The following is a 19,660-nucleotide window of genomic DNA, read 5'->3' as shown; positions in this document are numbered from 1 at the left end:
TAATTTAACTACACAGAATGATTATTTACCCAGTAATAACTAATATTAAAATATTAATTATACTTTAAAATACATTAATTTGTGCTAGTTTTTATTAGTTACTATTAGTTTTATTAGTTTTAATAGTTCTAATGATTTATTTAACCTGTTTATTTAAAGGAAAGGGTTTAAAGCTGTAACCAGTCTATGAAAGAACTAAAGAAATATAAAACCAACACATGTAAAAACTAATTTCTCAAGTAAAACCTTTCATTGTATTGTTTTGTATAGCGGTGGATAAAAGCTGAAATGTAAAAGTGAGGGATGAATTATGAAAAGGAATTAGTGCTAAATTTGAAAAGAAATAACTAGTGTGAAAAAAAGTTAACAATGTATTTATTTTTTACACTTTTGGATCATTTGGGAATGAGTTGGGACGAGTTGGGAGGTTAGGGATGGATAAATGAGGTGTGTTTTGTTATAAAGGGTTTATAAATAAGGTTATTAATGTTAATAACTAGGTTGTAAATGCTTTACAAACATTAATAAGCAGAATCCAGTAGTAAATCTTCTCTGGACAGTGGAGACAGTTACTCCAATAAAAGCAGTGCACACCACTCAGGTGTCCCATTACTTCTGTCCGTGTCCTCCAGTCCAGCAGGGGGAGCTGGTGGAGGTGATGGAGGTGGGGCTGCAGTAGAGAGGAAGAAGGGTGGTGTTGTTGGAGGAACCGGAGCTGCAGCTGAGGGTAAAGATCAGAAATAAAAAACTACAGATTCTATAAAAACAAAACATCAGCAGCTGAAAATAAGGTAAGATTATCATCATCTCTCACAGAAAACATCCAGATCTTTAAATAATACTGTAAATAAAACCCTCTAATCGATAGATAGATAGATAGATAGATAGATAGATAGACAGATAGATAGATAGATAGATAGATAGATAGATAGATAGATAGATAGATAGATAGATAGATAGATAGATAGATAGATAGATAGATAGATCTAAATGTTCTAATATACACATTATTAGCACTACAATGCAAAAAAACGACACCTTAACAAGTGAAATCTTATTTCTTGCTCTGATAAGACTTTTTGTCTTACTAAGCATTGTAAATGTAAGATTTGAGATACTAAGTTGTTATCTTAAGAGTCATTATTTCTGAGATACTAAGAAAAAATAATGAAATAGCAATTTACGTAATAATGAAATTGCTAAGTTGAGATGTTAAGATGTTATTTTGTGAGATGCTATCTCATTATTTCGAGATATGAAGTCGTCTAATTATTATGAGTCATTATTTTGAGATAATTTCTTATTTTGAGATGCAATTTCATTATTTTGGGATAATTAGTCATTATATTGAGATATTATTTTATAAAGATATTATGTTATTAATTATTTTGATGCTATATCTCCAAAATAGTGACTAATTATTATGATACACTAAGTCCTTATTTTGGGATAATAAGTCGTTGTTTTGAGAGTGATTATTTTGAGATAATAAGTCGTTGTTTTGAGAGTGATTATTTTGGGATAATAAGTCGTTGTTTTGAGAGTGATTATTTTGGGATAATAAGTCGTTGTTTTGAGAGTGATTATTTTGAGATAATAAGTCGTTGTTTTGAGAGTGATTATTTTGAGATAATAAGTCGTTGTTTTGAGAGTGATTATTTTGGGATAATAAGTCGTTGTTTTGAGAGTGATTATTTTGGGATAATAAGTCGTTGTTTTGAGAGTGATTATTTTGAGATAATAAGTCGTTGTTTTGAGAGTGATTATTTTGGGATAATAAGTCGTTGTTTTGAGAGTGATTATTTTGGGATAATAAGTCGTTGTTTTGAGAGTGATTATTTTGGGATAATAAGTCGTTGTTTTGAGAGTGATTATTTTGGGATAATAAGTCGTTGTTTTGAGAGTGATTATTTTGAGATAATAAGTCGTTGTTTTGAGAGTGATTATTTTGAGATAATAAGTCGTTGTTTTGAGAGTGATTATTTTGAGATAATAAGTCGTTGTTTTGAGAGTGATTATTTTGAGATAATAAGTCGTTGTTTTGAGAGTGATTATTTTGAGATAATAAGTCGTTGTTTTGAGAGTGATTATTTTGAGATAATAAGTCGTTGTTTTGAGAGTGATTATTTTGAGATAATAAGTCGTTGTTTTGAGAGTGATTATTTTGGGATAATAAGTCGTTGTTTTGAGAGTGGTTATTTTGAGATAATAAGTCGTTGTTTTGAGAGTGATTATTTTGGGATAATAAGTCGTTGTTTTGAGAGTGATTATTTTGAGATAATAAGTCGTTGTTTTGAGAGTGATTATTTTGGGATAATAAGTCGTTGTTTTGAGAGTGATTATTTTGAGATAATAAGTCGTTGTTTTGAGAGTGATTATTTTGGGATAATAAGTCGTTGTTTTGAGAGTGATTATTTTGAGATAATAAGTCGTTGTTTTGAGAGTGATTATTTTGAGATAAGTCGTTGTTTTGAGAGTGATTATTTTGAGATAATAAGTCGTTGTTTTGAGAGTGATTATTTTGAGATAAGTCGTTGTTTTGAGAGTGATTATTTTGGGATAATAAGTCGTTGTTTTGAGAGTGATTATTTTGGGATAATAAGTCGTTGTTTTGAGAGTGATTATTTTGAGATAATAAGTCGTTGTTTTGAGAGTGATTATTTTGAGATAATAAGTCGTTGTTTTGAGAGTGATTATTTTGAGATAATAAGTCGTTGTTTTGAGAGTGATTATTTTGGGATAATAAGTCGTTGTTTTGAGAGTGATTATTTTGGGATAATAAGTCGTTGTTTTGAGAGTGATTATTTTGGGATAATAAGTCGTTGTTTTGAGAGTGATTATTTTGAGATAATAAGTCGTTGTTTTGAGAGTGATTATTTTGGGATAATAAGTCGTTGTTTTGAGAGTGGTTATTTTGAGATAATAAGTCGTTGTTTTGAGAGTGATTATTTTGAGATAATAAGTCGTTGTTTTGAGAGTGATTATTTTGAGATAATAAGTCGTTGTTTTGAGAGTGATTATTTTGAGATAATAAGTCGTTGTTTTGAGAGTGGTTATTTTGAGATAATAAGTCGTTGTTTTGAGAGTGATTATTTTGGGATAATAAGTCGTTGTTTTGAGAGTGGTTATTTTGAGATAATAAGTCGTTGTTTTGAGAGTGATTATTTTGAGATAATAAGTCGTTGTTTTGAGAGTGATTATTTTGAGATAATAAGTCGTTGTTTTGAGAGTGATTATTTTGGGATAATAAGTCGTTGTTTTGAGAGTGATTATTTTGAGATAATAAGTCGTTGTTTTGAGAGTGATTATTTTGAGATAATAAGTCGTTGTTTTGAGAGTGATTATTTTGGGATAATAAGTCGTTGTTTTGAGAGTGATTATTTTGAGATAATAAGTCGTTGTTTTGAGAGTGATTATTTTGGGATAATAAGTCGTTGTTTTGAGAGTGATTATTTTGGGATAATAAGTCGTTGTTTTGAGAGTGATTATTTTGAGATAATAAGTCGTTGTTTTGAGAGTGATTATTTTGGGATAATAAGTCGTTGTTTTGAGAGTGATTATTTTGGGATAATAAGTCGTTGTTTTGAGAGTGATTATTTTGAGATAATAAGTCGTTGTTTTGAGAGTGATTATTTTGAGATAATAAGTCGTTGTTTTGAGAGTGATTATTTTGGGATAATAAGTCGTTGTTTTGAGAGTGATTATTTTGAGATAATAAGTCGTTGTTTTGAGAGTGATTATTTTGGGATAATAAGTCGTTGTTTTGAGAGTGATTATTTTGGGATAATAAGTCGTTGTTTTGAGAGTGATTATTTTGAGATAATAAGTCGTTGTTTTGAGAGTGATTATTTTGGGATAATAAGTCGTTGTTTTGAGAGTGATTATTTTGGGATAATAAGTCGTTGTTTTGAGAGTGATTATTTTGGGATAATAAGTCGTTGTTTTGAGAGTGATTATTTTGGGATAATAAGTCGTTGTTTTGAGAGTGATTATTTTGAGATAATAAGTCGTTGTTTTGAGAGTGATTATTTTGGGATAATAAGTCGTTGTTTTGAGAGTGATTATTTTGGGATAATAAGTCGTTGTTTTGAGAGTGATTATTTTGAGATAATAAGTCGTTGTTTTGAGAGTGATTATTTTGAGATAATAAGTCGTTGTTTTGAGAGTGATTATTTTGGGATAATAAGTCGTTGTTTTGAGAGTGATTATTTTGAGATAATAAGTCGTTGTTTTGAGAGTGATTATTTTGGGATAATAAGTCGTTGTTTTGAGAGTGATTATTTTGGGATAATAAGTCGTTGTTTTGAGAGTGATTATTTTGAGATAATAAGTCGTTGTTTTGAGAGTGATTATTTTGGGATAATAAGTCGTTGTTTTGAGAGTGATTATTTTGGGATAATAAGTCGTTGTTTTGAGAGTGATTATTTTGGGATAATAAGTCGTTGTTTTGAGAGTGATTATTTTGAGATAATAAGACAAAATAATGAAACATTAACTTTCATAATAATAAAAAAAACGTGATGATTATTTTTGTGTTGTGGTAATGGGCTTATACAATGAGTTAAAGTAAGTGCAGTCTGGCTCTTCACTCAGTGGGATAATAATGTGTATCCAGTCAAATTTACTTTTAGTAGATTTATTTCAAACCAATGGATTAAACACGTTTGGCAACCTGGCACTATAGAAACTGACCTATAGAGCTAAAGGGAAGCTTGAGGACTTTGAAGACATGTGGTTACCCTTTCTTCTTTTTTTGAAAAACTTTTATAAAAAATATAAACATGTTAACTTATTTTTAAATTGTATTTTATTCATGCACAATACATCAAAACATAATAAAGACAAAAGGTAATAATAATAATAATAATAATAAGAAGAAGAAGAAGAAGAAGAAGAAGAAGAAGAGGCGTGGACCTGTTTTACCTGTAAAGCGGCTTTGTGACAACCTATGTTGTAAAAAGTGCTATATAAATAAAATTGAATTGAATTGAATTGAATTGAATTGAATTGAATTGAATTGAATTGAACTGAAGAGTGCAGTGAAAGTACAAAAACACCAGCAGGGCTTGTACTAGGCACTTTCCCGTTGTATATTTAAATTAAATACATTTTAAGTTAATACACAAAATATGAAGTAAAGGAAGTAGAGAAGTAAAGGAAATGAGGAAGTAGAAGAAAAAAAGAGAGGGAACACTGACACTTATTTATTTATTTATTTTTTTAATTGGCTGTATGATATAATCAATAATCAACAATAAAATAAATTAACGCCTAAAATAGAGTAATACAGTAGTGTTTAATACATCTATATAATATATGAGTTTCACATTTTAAACTGAATTACTGAAATAAACTCACTTTTCAATGATATTTTAATTTGGGGTGCACCAGTATTGAAATACAGTACAATTCTGATATTTTCTCAAACATCTATTACATAATAAATAACTAATTCAATCAATAAAGTAACTTTTAGATGATATTCTTGTTTTTTTAGATTAACCTGTATTGCAATTTAATACAATATTGATATATTTTTTTCAAACATCTTTTACATAATCACTAATTCAATACTATTATAAAATGATCAGACAAAATTCTGAAAAACATGGATCAGCTGCCACCCACTGCATCCCCAGTCCCCAATCTTTTTAATAACAATGATATTCAGCCCTATTTTTTATTATTTATAAGTAAATCCTTAATAATGGTAAATTCTTACTGCTTTTTATGTTTTAACATAAATTTGCACATGCGTTTCTTTTGATTTTTGATTATGGATTAAAGTAAATATAAAAAAAATAATAATAATTATCTCTGAAAATTTTAATATTATATAAGACCAATTGCAGTGTGGGCAGTGTGCCAAATCCTGCTGGAAAATGAAATCCACTGCAACCCTTTCCGCTGCTATTGTTCAGCCCTATTGTTTATTGTTTATATTAAGTAAATACTTAATAATGGTAAATTCTTACTGCTTTTTACGTTTTGTCTCCCAGAAATAAACGATGTCCTGATGATACAATACAAGACAAGACAAGATAACCATCATATATGGATCTTTAGGAAGCCATCGCTCTTGTTGCACATCTTTCCTGGAGTCTAAAGTCAAACCGCCTCCAATAAACGCCAAAAATATTCTATAAAATTTGTAAAAAATGTCATCAGAAGGTGAATCCAGCAACCTGCAACCGTCCTGTGATCCTCCTCCCGCTGATGGATCCTCTAAAGACGGTCAGAAGAACTCGGAGAAGGAAAGAATTCACTCGTGCACCGACTGTGGGAAGAGTTTTACACGAGTGACTAATCTCAAAGCTCACCAGCGCACTCACACCGGAGAGAAGCCGTACCAGTGCGCCGAATGCGGGAAGAGCTTCTGCCAACTGGTTCATCTCCAAACCCACCAGAACATTCATACCGGATACAAACCCTTCAGCTGCGACGAGTGCGGCAAGAGCTTCAACCAGCAGAACAACCTGCGCTTCCACCAGAGAATTCATACCGGAGAGAAACCGTACCGGTGCCCGGAGTGCGACAAGAGCTTCAGCCAGCAGAGCCATCTCCAGATACACCTGAGAATTCATACCGGAGAGAAGCCGCACTACTGCCTGTACTGCAGTATGAGTTTCAGAGACGCGGAAACGCTGAAGAAACACGAGCGCCTTCACACCGGAGAGAAACCCTACTTCTGCGAAGAGTGTGGGCGGAGCTTCACCCTGCGGAGCAGCCTCAAGGCGCACCTGAGAATTCATACCGGAGACAAACCGTATTTCTGTGAGGAGTGTCAGAAGTGCTTCAGGCACTTACATACTTTAAAAACTCACAAATGTGCGAAGATAGTGGGAGTTATTCCCAATGTGGTGGTTCTAGACGATCCTCACGATCCACAGGATACGCATGATCCTCACGATCCTCCCAGTGGATACACAGGCTTATCAAATTAAAATTAAACTAAAATTAAACTAAAATTGCGATAAAAAGCGCCTTTTTCCTTCCAAGACACTTTATTGCCTTCAAGGACGCATTAAAATGTACGTTCTAAACCCAATCAATCACTTACTTTTATTTACACGCTCTCATACACACAGTGATGAGAAGTTGCAGCCAATGGTACGCAGCATACTCTCAACCGGAAACAACCGTCCACCTGGAGGACTGCATCGTATACTGAAAAAAAAACAAAAAACGGACCCAGGACAGAGTGCTAATCGATTCACACAAATACATACTTGCTTGCATTCACATTCTCTGTGTGATTTTGGACGAGGAATCTCCACCCAGATTGGGACTTGAACCGAGGACCCCAGGCCTGGGAGGCGAGATGCTAAGAGGCCAGAGGGTAACATATATACAAGGGCAACCTGATTGATGGACTAAACCCTTTTGCAATCATTCGCTTACGCTCTCATACACAGAGTGGTGAGAAGTGGCAGCCAATGGTATGCAGCGTACTCTCAACCGGAAACAACCGTCCACCTGGAGGACCTCATTATTCACTGAGAAACTGACCCAGCACTGAGTGCCAATCCATTTAAACTCCACTCAGATTGGGACTTGAACCGAGGACGCCCACTACCCTCACTTGATAGATTAGGATTCTATTCCCCAACCTGGGAACAGAAGAATAGAAGAAACCTGGACGGAGCCAGAGGGTAACATAGACACAAGAGCAACCTAATTGGTGGACTAAATGTTTCTTTAATTCACATCAAATTAAACTGAAATAGCGATTGTTTTGTAACAACACCAACCCAGCGCCTTTTCCCTTCCTAGACACTTTATTGCCTTCAAGGGCACATTAAAATTTACATTCTACACACAATCATTCAATTACACTCACTTTAACGCTCTTATACACAGTGGTAAGAAGTGGAAGCCAATGGTAGGCAGCATACTCTCAACCAGAAACAACCATCCACCTGGAGGACTGCATCAAATACTGAAAAAAATGACCCTGAAAAAACTGACCCAGCACTGAGTGCAAATCCATTTAAACTCCACTCAGATTGGGACTTGAACCGAGGACGCCCACTACCCTCACTTAATAGATTAGCATTCTATTCCACAGACTGGGAACAGAAGAATAGAAGAAATCTAGAAGGAACCAGAGGGTAACATAGACATAGACTAAGCTCTTTTGCAGCATTTGCATCAAATTTTGCCTAAAATTGCAATTATTTTTTTCAACACCACCATCCTAGCGCCTTTTTCCTTCCTAGACACTTCATTGCCTTCAAGGGCGCTTTAAAATGTACGTTCTACACCCAATCAATCACTTACACTCACTTATACGCTCTCATACACAGTGGTGAGAAGAGTCAGCCAATGGTACGCAGCATACTCTCAACCGGAAACAACCGTCCACCTGGAGGACTGCATTATTCACTGAGAAACTGACCCAGTGCCAATCCATACCTGGGAATACAGTCATACGAACGTTCACACACATACATAAATACAAGCTTACAACCACAATCTCTGTCTGTTCCTGGACGAGAAAACTTCATCCAGATTGGGACTTGAACCGAGGACCCCAGCGATAGATAGAGTTCTATTCCCCAGCCTGGGAACAGAAGAATAGAAGAAACCTGGAGGGAACCATAGACATGAAGGCAATCTTATTGATGAACTACACCATTTTGCAGCATTTGCATCAAATTTTGCCTCTGATACTGGGCAGAATGTTTGTTTATTTCGCATCAAATTAAACAAAAAAAAAATTGGTTGTTTTGTACCAACACCACCCTAGCGCCTTTTTCCTTCCTAGACACTTTATTGCCTTTAAGGACTTTTTAAAATTTACATTCTACACTCAATCCAATGGTAGCCAACATAACAGGGCTGCAACTAATGGTTATTTTGGTAGTTTGGTAGTGAACAAATCTTTCTGCCATGTCATTCATCTCTAAATAGGATAGAAACAGTTGAATATGAGATTTAAAAGCCATTTAAATGTCCTGTAGTTGTTTAAATATTTAAATATGTAATCTGTTGTGTTTGAGCACTTTTGGAGACCCACACTAAGCTGATTGGTCCACAGCACTTCAACAATGAGATTTGTAGTCGGCAAATTGAAATAATCGACATTGTTATCGATTACATGGACTAATCGTTGCAGCCCTACAGCATACACTCAACCGGAAACAACCATCCACATAGACATAAGGGCAACCTGATTGATGGACTAAACCCTTTCGCAGCATTTGCATCAAATTTTGACTAATCTGATGGTTATTTTTAAGATTTTTAGTCGATTCTTCAACGATTATTTAATTATGCCATGTCATCAATCTCTAAATAGGACTGAAACAGCTGAACATGAGATTTAAAAGCAATTTGTTTAAACGTGAAAAGTTGTGATATTTAGCGATATTTAAATATGTAATCTGTTGTGTTTGAGCACTTTTGGAGACCCAGACCCAGCACTTCGACAATGGAATTTATAGTCGATAAATTGAAGTAATCGACATTGTTATCGATTATATCGACTAATTGTTGCAGCCCTACAGCATACACTCAACCGGAAACAACCACCCAACCTGCAGGACAGCATTGGTCACTGAAGAAGTGCTAAATTTCCTTCAGTCTTTAATACAGACACTTTGAAAACACAACGTTACATTAACAGTGTATCTTCATTTCAAAGTAATCAAATGAAACAATGTTTGATTAAATGTAATTATTGTTTATTTAAATTGGTAAGGTAACATTGTTGCATCTAATGTTTAACAGTTCCTCAGATGTATTGTTATAAATGTATTTGTTATCTTGCCTGCAACACTAAATATAACTTAAATTTTTGGAAAACTGCTTAGAAAACTTGCATAAAGCAAGATATTCTCATTTTTTGCATAATTTGAAGGTTATTACAATTTTAAAGATCCTTGTTTTTTTATAACATATTTTTTTAAATGTTAATTTGTGGTTCATACACTAATAAATGTATGAAATGTATTTTGTGCTATGTAAAATGTACTCTAAAGCTCGTAAAGCTAAATTGTTAAATACACTTTAAATATTCTTTGAATTTCATGGAATTTGAATTGCATTGAATGAATTTTAATTCTATTCAATAATTTAATTGGAATTCAGGGGTCATTCTCAATTCAGTTCTGAATTGTGTATAACCCTGTTTGAGCGCTAACGCTAATAAATATGCTGTACTGTATTTTTGAGCACTATTTTAACCAGTTTAAACTCTAAAGCACCTGCTGAATTTACTGTAATTCTGATGTGAGGTTTTGTTAAAGCAGAGCAAAAGCTTTCATATGAAAATTCCATTAATTTATATCCATTTTCTCATTTCTCATTGTTTTTTCATTAATAAACATGTTCTTTTGATTATTTATGCTGATGTTTCACTGTGTTCTCATATTAATGACCGGTTAACTGTCCAATCAATGTACAGCTCTTGAGTTTTGAGCCAATAGCTGCACAGGAGGGAATTGTAGCTCAGGTTTAAAAGGTGGAGTTACTGTAATTTTAGAAGTGTGTTCCTCTACACTGCAAAAAACATCAATTGGCAAAAACAAGACAAAATATATGTAAATTAAGATGTATTTATTTAAATTAAGAAAGAAATCTGCTAATGGGTTGAGCACATTTTTAAAATAAGATTTATTAAAATAAGCTATTATCACAAAGTCTTGAAATGAGTGAAGTAAGACTTAAATCAAGAAAAATCCCTTATTTTTTGCCTTAAATTTGGACACGAGAATCAGAACAACTTGACTGGTGACTTTTTTGTGCTTATTTTCAGTTTAAATGACTAATTCTTTCTAAAATAAGCGAAACAGTCTTACACAGTGCTTTATTACGTAATAGTTTTTATCTGAGAAAAAAATTAAATAAAGATTTTTTGGCCTTAAAATTAAAAGAAAATTTCACTTGTTACGATTTTTTTTGCAGTGTCCCATATTGTATTGCATAATAATTGTTAATTGATAAATATAATATTGTGTTACACGTTTATTATTTTAGCTTCAGTTTTAATCAGTTTCAAGTTTATTTGTCATTTGCACATCATGTAAAGACATATATATATATAAATATATATTTAAAGTGACTAAAATGTATTTACCATAGCAGCAATATATAATAAATATAAATAAAGTGTACATTTTAATTGGAAATTAAAACTAGTAAATGTTGATTTTTATGTTTCTACAGATTGTATGAAACTGTTCTGTTTATGCTACATAAAATGGTTCATTTTAAAATAAGCCTCCTTAATAAAGGTTTTATAAATAAAAAGCTTATAAGAGAGTTTATCCACACTATTAATTAGGTTGCAAATACTTTATATAACGTAAGCAGTTACAAATGTGCAAAAAAGGGAATTCTACATTCATTTATACTGTTTTTATTATTAGATCTTTCTAAATAATCATCTTACTTTTTCTTTTCCATCAGTCATCATTAACACGTCTATTAATATGTCATAACTTTATTATTACATATTAATTATTTATCCAGTATTAACTAATATTAAATGACTACAGATACTTTACTGATTTTACCAGAATCCCAAACAGCTGATCAACTCTTTTGCACCCATTGCTGACACAGATGTGCAACAGCTAGTTTAGTCTCTATAGAGCTTACATGAAGCCATGCCTAATGCCTCTGGAATGATGGAGCTCCATGCTATGCTTTTTGGACATTTGCATGTATTGAGTTAATCCTCCTTTTGTGTTCTGGGTCAAATTGACCCGTAGTTTTAAAGTTTTAAGATCTATGAAAAATAGTTCAGTATGAAACTTCTTCTGCTTGCCTTAATTACTTACTGTAATCAACATATAATATGAAAATATGAAAATGGTTCATCTCACATATCTATCTCACATCCCCCTGCAAAAACTAACACTAAATGTCAATGTTATGTAAAACTATTGTGTTTTATATGTTGTTTTTAAAAACTAATAAAGTAATGAGACATTAAGAAGTGAATTATGCTAATTGAAGCATTACCTGTTAGAGGTGAGGAACACCATTACACTAAATATTTATAGAATAATTAGTAATGGAGTTTGTAATGAAATATTTACACTGCTTTTTACGTTATTTTATTTTGGTTTCAGATCATTTTTGGATAATTAAATATGCGCCTGTCATGTCTTGGCCTCGTCTCGTGTCTCTGTGTGTCTTCCCCACGTGACCTGTGCTCCCCTGTGTCTCCCGTCTCAGTACTTTTCCACCTGTGTCTCATTTGTAGCTCCGCCCCTTCCCCAGGTGTTTCTAATTATAGTGTGTTTCCTGTTTCTTTAAATAGCCCTCCTCTGCCACTTTGTCTCCGTCGGTCTTTGCACCTTCACCTGTCGTTCGTCTCTCTGTGTTTTCATAACGTTTCTCAGTGTCTCTCTTAGCCTTGGTTCCTTGTTTATTTCTTGTTTTCTCGTTTATAGTTTATTTCCTTGTTTATTTCTAGTTTCTTGTTTTATTTCTTGTTCCCTAGCTCCCTGTTTATACCCTGCTTGTGTTGATTCCTAGTTTAGCTCCTTGTATATATTCCCTGTTTGTTTATTTATTATCTCTAGTTGGTTTAGTTTAGGTTCTTTGATTTGTTTTGGTTATTGGTTATTTGTGTATCTTTGTTTCATGTTACTTGTTCCTTGTTATCTTGTTATTTATTTATTAAATTATTATTTATTTTCACCCTACCTGCACTTGTGTCCGCCTCCTCGTCTACCTGCCTGGGTAACCGTGACAGCGCCAGGTCAAACTCACCCGGGAACACCACTGCTGTTCCTGACAAATGAACAAAACAGGAGGGTTAACAGGTCATATCAATTCATCAGTTTTCTCCCTGATGTTAAATGCATATTTCCTGAGGAGGCTGGGGTCCTTTAACATCTGTCGGAAGCTTCTGCTGATGTTCTATCAGACTGTGGTGTCCAGCTGTCCTCCAAACCTTCCATTACATTATGTTTGTCTAGTTTTTAAGTCTGTTTTCAAACATGCAGAATTTGGGTTGATTCCTGTTACTGCTGATCGAGTGAAGTAGTGGAGAGTGAACAGACAGCTTCTCTGTGCTATAGGAGTCTCTCAAAACCCACTCCAAATTTTCAGCATGTAAATAACTCATTTTACTGCCGAGAAAAGGGGTTTTGTATCACCTACACTTGCAGCTTGTATACGGACCAAGGCCTGTTTAGAGGTTGAACATCCAGTATCAGTATATAACGGTCTATGCAATCTATAATACTGCTTTCAGGAACAGTCCTTCAACAACAGCTGATAGAACCACCTGAACAAGAGATTTTAAACACCTTTCAGAACTCAATAACAGCCACGCCAACCAATCAGCACTAAGTAAAAGCAACTCCAAACCAATTAGCACAAAGTAAATGCCACAATGTTGGGCCACAACGTGAATTTGATTAATGTAAAAAGAGTCACCGAGGAAACCTGCAATACATAGATCATAAAACAAAAAGTATTTTTACATTGGTGAGTCATATACTTCATACAAATTGAAGTTTTTATACATGCGTAAAATGAATTATCTTAACTAATGACTTCTAATTGGCAACTGTTGAGCTCAAAACTCAAATCTAGCGCAGTAATCACCTTAAAATGTTGAGTTTTTTCAACTTTTTCTTTTTTACAGTGTATTGTGCTCAGATTAGTCAGTATCAGATCTTTTTTGGATGAAATTGTCATTCAGAATGTTCTCAACAACTTTGTAGTATGGGGGTGTCAGTACACGAACGCAGATGTAGATGGATAATATGAAGGGTTTTCATGAAGTGCTGTGCATATAATTTGAGGACTTCAGCTCCTGTACCTCCACTAAAATGATTCTCCATATATCCAGAAGCAAGATATCTCTATAAGAAAGGGCATCGTTAAAAAAAAAGCATTTTTTAAAAACATACAAGTATATTTGTAGGGAATTTTGGCAAAACAGATCGCGACGTTAAGAAATCAGATCGTAAGATTCGCTCACTCATGTCAGAAATCGCTCGCCATGTGCGACAGCTCATTCGCAGCTCGTTTGTAGGGTTAACTGAACATCGCTTCCCCCACTGCACGACAAACGATGCACAATAACACTACAATTCATCCCGATCATGAAATTCAGTCACATTCAACCAGATTGGGCTTAAGATTGTGCTAAAATCACACAGTGTACACCTGGTTTTAGGGAGTTAGAGATGATGAGGTGGTTTTGTGGCTAAATTCTCACACCAATGTGAGTCTTAATTCTAGTAGAAAGTCTTCTCTGCACAGTAAATACCTGATAAACTCTTTTAAAGCCCTTGATTTCAGAAGAAATGAGTGATTTGTGTTTTAATAGCTGTATTTTTATCGATGTATGAATTGAGGTGGGATTAAAAATAACAGCATGCTGTGGCTCCAGTCCAGCAGGGGGTGCTGAAGGGGTGTGAGAGTGTTTCAGTAAAACCAGTAAAACCAGTAAAGAAGAGGAGCAGCTGATCTACAGTGTTGTTGTTGGAGGAGCTGCTTCTGAAGGTAAGATCTGATCTGTATTCAATCTAATTAACCTGATTATACTGTTTTTTTGCATTGATTAAATGTTATTTATATATGCATTAATTTACTATTCCAGTCTAAACCTGGGTATTCACCTGGATTAGCAGTGTAATGTAATGTTTTATCTATTATAACCTGCTTTAACCCTTTCTTACCCTGCATCCATAACAATAGACATCAATGGACATCATGTATTTTCTGTATTTTTAAATGTTTTGTTGCATAAAACACTATTAGAGAGCTGTTCTCCATCAAAATAGAACATTAACCAGCCAATGAACATGTTTATAGTTCAATAAAACAGTAACCTGGCCCCGCCCACTGCAAAAACACTGCGAAAACATTGGGTTAATACTACAGCCATTGAGTAAACAGCAAAGTAACAGCTAATTTTTACTAATTTACTGTGATTTAGAACACTTTTTATTCATGTTTTTTACTGTTTAGAGAAATTAATGATCCTGTTCCAGTCCCATGGCACTACCTCCACTGTGTTTTACAGATGAGCTGGGATGTTAGAAATCATGAGCAGATAAATGTATTTTTTTCATCAAACTTCTACCTTCAGGGTTAATTATGTTTAAATATAGTACATTTTACTGTTTTAATATTGAATTAATGCAGGAAAATCTAATATAAACTATATATAATTTTTTTAGTGGTGAATTCAGAGACAACTTCCTACCCAACTACCCAAGATCCTGAGTTGATGTGATCTTCATCCCTTCAAGATGGCAGAGAAGAAGATGGAGTCAGAATCAGATGGTGCGTAATTTGTTATATTCATCTGTGCAGTTGAGCTGCAGATTTGGTCTCCACCAAGACAAAAAAAGCTCTAAAGATTACCTGCTAGAACTCTGGGATATGTTGGTTAATAGTGAAAGTAAGAGCTTTGCCACTCCAGAGCTCCTTTTCAATCTAAAACCCAAGTTCCTGCTCCCACTTAGACCTCACTGTTGATGGGAAATCAGTGAAGGACATAAGAAAAGTGTAAACCAGCACTCCCAGGGTTGCCAGGTCCAACAAAAATATCCAGCACAAACTGAGTCTTAAACCCCTCCCCCTTCAGAAGATTAAACTATCCCAAAATATATAAATATATGTCTGTCACACGTTTGAAGCAAATGTCAAAACAGCTATAAGTGTACGACTTGGTATTTTGTTTATAAGTGATGTATTATCAATATTGCTATTTATCTTAAATGTATTATTAATATTGTAACATTAGTGTTTTATTAGTTCTTTTAAAAAAATAATTGTATACCAGTCAAGAACATTTAATACTCTGTAGGCATTTTAACGTTGAATCAACGTTGGATTTAGTTTTGATTTTGAAAATTGAATCTGGCAACGTTGTTTCAGCGTCATACGTTTTACTATTAATAAACCATAGCTCACTAAAATTAACACTAAAAAAACCTCTTAACTTACATAACTGCAGTAAATCTACAGAGTATAAAGAAAGTTACCCATCATCACTAACAATCTGATTACTGAACATCTGATCTCAAAAACAATAAAACAGTAAAACTAACAGACAAACATGAACATTCCCCCAGTTAAGGTGAAGAATTTGTGTTAAATTAAAAAGCAGTTACTGCAAATGGAAGTAAAATCACTTTTTCCTTCCTCCATCCAAATGTTTTTAGAAATTATATGGCGATAAAATGTAAAATGCTTATTCAAAAGGCAGAAGATTGAGGACATTATGTTGATCCAACGTTAAAATATTAGTTTTAAAACAACAACAGACATTACTTCAACCATATTTCAACCACATTTAAAAAAAAGAAACTGAATTTTACTTACTTATTTCTGTTACATGTGAGCATGTGCCAAAGATTTTTGTATTCAGTCTTCAGCTGACACTCTTCCTCAGAGGATTCTTCCTCACCTCATTGATCATTCTGCGCTGTGCTCTTGCAGTCATCTTTACAGGACTTTACCACACCTAGAGAGGGTAGCAACAACAGTGCTGAACTTTCTCCATTTGTAGAGCGTCTGTCTTATTGTGGACACATGAACATCAAGGCTTTTAAAGATACTTTATTTTATAACCCTTTCCAGCCTCATGCTTCAAGTCAACAATTCTTGAACGTAGATCTTCTGAGAGGCATTCGCTCAGGATTCACATCAAGCAATCAAGCTTCTTAAGAACAGGAAACTCTAAACTGGTGTGTCGATATTTTTTTTATAGGGCAGAGCAGCTTTAACCAACACATCCAATCACGTCTCATCACATCCTGCCTCTGATTAGCGCATTAGCTCTTAGAAAAATTCGAAAATTAGCTTAGGGGTTCAAACACTTTTTTTTTACCCTCACTGTGAATATTAACATGTTGTGCTCAATAAAATCATGCTAATATATAATTTTGTATAGATTTGTGTGGTTTTAGTTTAAGCAGACTGTGTTTGTCTATTGTTGTGACGTAAATGAAGATAAGAACGCATTTAATGACTAATTTATGCAGAAATGCAACAGTAAATAATATATATATCATTTTTATACATTCGTTCTCTAATAATTAAAGTTCTTCTGTTTTTTGTTTCTTTTGTTCTTCAGAAACGATAAAAAGACAGAACAATTTGGACGAGGCGAGATTTTATCAGTGCTCTGATTGTGGAAAGAGTTTTACTAAACGCGGTTACCTCCAAACCCACCAGAGAATTCATACCGGAGAGAAGCCGTTTGGCTGCAGCGACTGCGGGAAGAGCTTTATACGACAAGACAGTCTCCGAAACCACCAGAGAATTCATACCGGAGAGAAACCCTTCCTCTGCACGCAGTGCGGGAAGAGCTTCAAGGAGCGGAATAACCTGCGAAACCACCAGAGAATTCATACCGGAGAGAAACCGTATCAGTGCTCCGAGTGTGGGAAGAGTTTCATCCAGCAGATCCATCTCCAGCTACACCAGAGAATTCATACCGGAGAGAAACCGCACTACTGTTCATACTGCGACAAGAGCTTTACAGACAAAGGAACTCTGACCAATCACCTTCGCGTTCACACCGGAGAGAAACCCTACCCCTGCGAAGAGTGTGGGCGGAGCTTCACCGTGCTGTGCGGCCTCCAATCACACCGGAGAATTCATACCGGAAATAAACCGTATTTCTGTGCAGCGTGTGGGAAGTTCTTCAGGCACTGGAACACGATGAAGCACCACAGATGTGTTCAAAAAGAGGAAAAGAAAGAAACGAATGATACAAACTTATCCAGATAAATCCAGTTTCTCACTTGTGATCCCCTTGTGAAAAGGAAGTAAACTTATGTGCATTAAAAGTATGTTCAATTTACAGTCATGTGAAAAAGTTTGGGCACCCCTATTAATGTTAATCATTTTTAGTTGTAAATATTTGGGTGTTTGAACAGCCATTTCAGTTTGATATATCTAATAACTGATGGACACAGTAATATTTCAGGATTGAAATGAGGTTTATTGTACAGAAAATGTGCAATATGCATTAAACCAAAATTTGACCGGTGCAAAAGTATGGGCACCCTTATCATTTTATTGATTTGAATACTCCTAACTACTTTTTACTGACTTACTGAAGCACAAAATTGGTTTGGTAACCTCATTGAGCTTTGAGCTTCATAGCCAGCTGTATCCAATCATGAGAAAAGGTATTTAAGGTGGCCAATTGCAAGTTGTTCTCCTATTTGAATCTCCTCTGAAGAGTGGCATCATGGGCTCATCAAAACAACTCTCAAATGATCTAAAAACAAAGATTGTTCAACATAGTTGTTCAGGGGAAGGATACAAAAAGTTGTCTCAGAGATTTAACCTGTCAGTTTCCACTGTGAGGAACATAGTAGCAGCACTTTGCACAAGGAGAAGCTGTATGGGAGAGTGATGTGAAAGCCATTTCTGCAAACACGCCACAAACAGACTCCATCTGCAGCAAGATGATGCTGCAGCTCTTTGGAGGTGGTCTGTGGATTGTCCTTGACTGTTCTCACCATTCTTCTTCTCTGCCTTTCTGATATTTTTCTTGGCCTGCCACTTCTGGGCTTAACAAGAACTGTCCCTGTGCTCTTCCATTTCCTTACTATGTTCCTCACAGTGGAAACTGACAGGTTAAATCTCTGAGACAACTTTTTGTATCCTTCCCCTGAACAACTATGTTGAACAATCTTTGTTTTTAGATCATTTGAGAGTTGTTTTGATGAGCCCATGATGCCGCTCTTCAGAGGAGATTCAAATAGGAGAACAACTTGCAATTGGCCACCTTAAATACCTTTTCTCATGATTGGATACACCTGGCTATGAAGTTCAAAGCTCAATGAGGTTACCAAACCAATTTTGTGCTTCAGTAAGTCAGTAAAAAGTAGTTAGGAGTATTCAAATCAATAAAATTGATAAGGGTGCCCATACTTTTGCACCGGTCAAATTTTGGTTGAATGCATATTGCACATTTTCTGGTAGTACAATAAACTTCATTTCAATCCTGAAATATTACTGTGTCCATCAGTTATTAGATATATCAAACTGAAATGGCTGTTCAAACACCCAAATATTTACAACTAAAAATGATTAAGATTAACAGGGGTGCACAAACTTTTTCATATGACTGTAGATAAAGAATAATACAAGTGCTTTTTCTATTTAATATACTTTATGTGAATATACGTTAAATATAATTTCTCTGTATTTCCATCAAATGTATATGTTATATGCTGTGTTGAAAGAAAATATATGTAGTGGTATTAAATGCTGCTTAAAGTGCACTTTAGTGTGTTTTTTTTTCAGTATACTTCTGCTGTATCTGCTTTACTAGAAACTAGAAACTAGAAACTTTACTAAAAACTCTATCAGCTCCACCTTCTGGACTTAAGAGTTTTCTACACTTACTGTAAGTGAATCAGGTGGAGCTGTAGATATTTCTAATCCCACCTGTATTCAGCCAGCTGCAATATTATTGGCTGGTAGTTCACACAATGGAAATCTCTCAAAAGCTGGACAAAATAAAAGCCCCTGATAGCTTTAAACAAAATATTTAAACAAGCTATTTTTAATCATTCTACAAATACAACAAATACCCAGCTACATTATATAAAAAAATATTTATAAACTGCTCTCTGGACGGATTCATTATTTTTGTATATTTTACATGAGCTCTGTCAAGAGATTTTTGCTGCTATGTTCCTACATATGCATCACT

General features: G+C 34.4%; 1 protein-coding gene across 1 annotated transcript; it reads left to right on the top strand.

The window, feature by feature from the left end:
• The first annotated feature begins 680 nt into the window (after positions 1–680).
• LOC103042919 (gastrula zinc finger protein XlCGF26.1) lies at positions 681–18,839 on the top strand. Its single transcript, XM_049482742.1, has 3 exons — positions 681–791; positions 6,000–6,939; positions 17,060–18,839. The coding sequence occupies exons 2-3, from the start codon at positions 6,159–6,161 to the stop codon at positions 17,716–17,718; spliced, it is 1,440 nt and encodes a 479-aa protein (XP_049338699.1). The 5' UTR covers positions 681–791; positions 6,000–6,158; the 3' UTR covers positions 17,719–18,839.
• Positions 18,840–19,660: the final 821 nt, after the last annotated feature.

This window comes from Astyanax mexicanus, chromosome 8 (genome assembly GCF_023375975.1).
Source record: "Astyanax mexicanus isolate ESR-SI-001 chromosome 8, AstMex3_surface, whole genome shotgun sequence".
Lineage (NCBI taxonomy): Eukaryota > Metazoa > Chordata > Actinopteri > Characiformes > Acestrorhamphidae > Astyanax > Astyanax mexicanus.
Note: the sequence above shows the minus strand (reverse complement) of the source record. Positions and strands in the feature narration are given on the sequence as shown.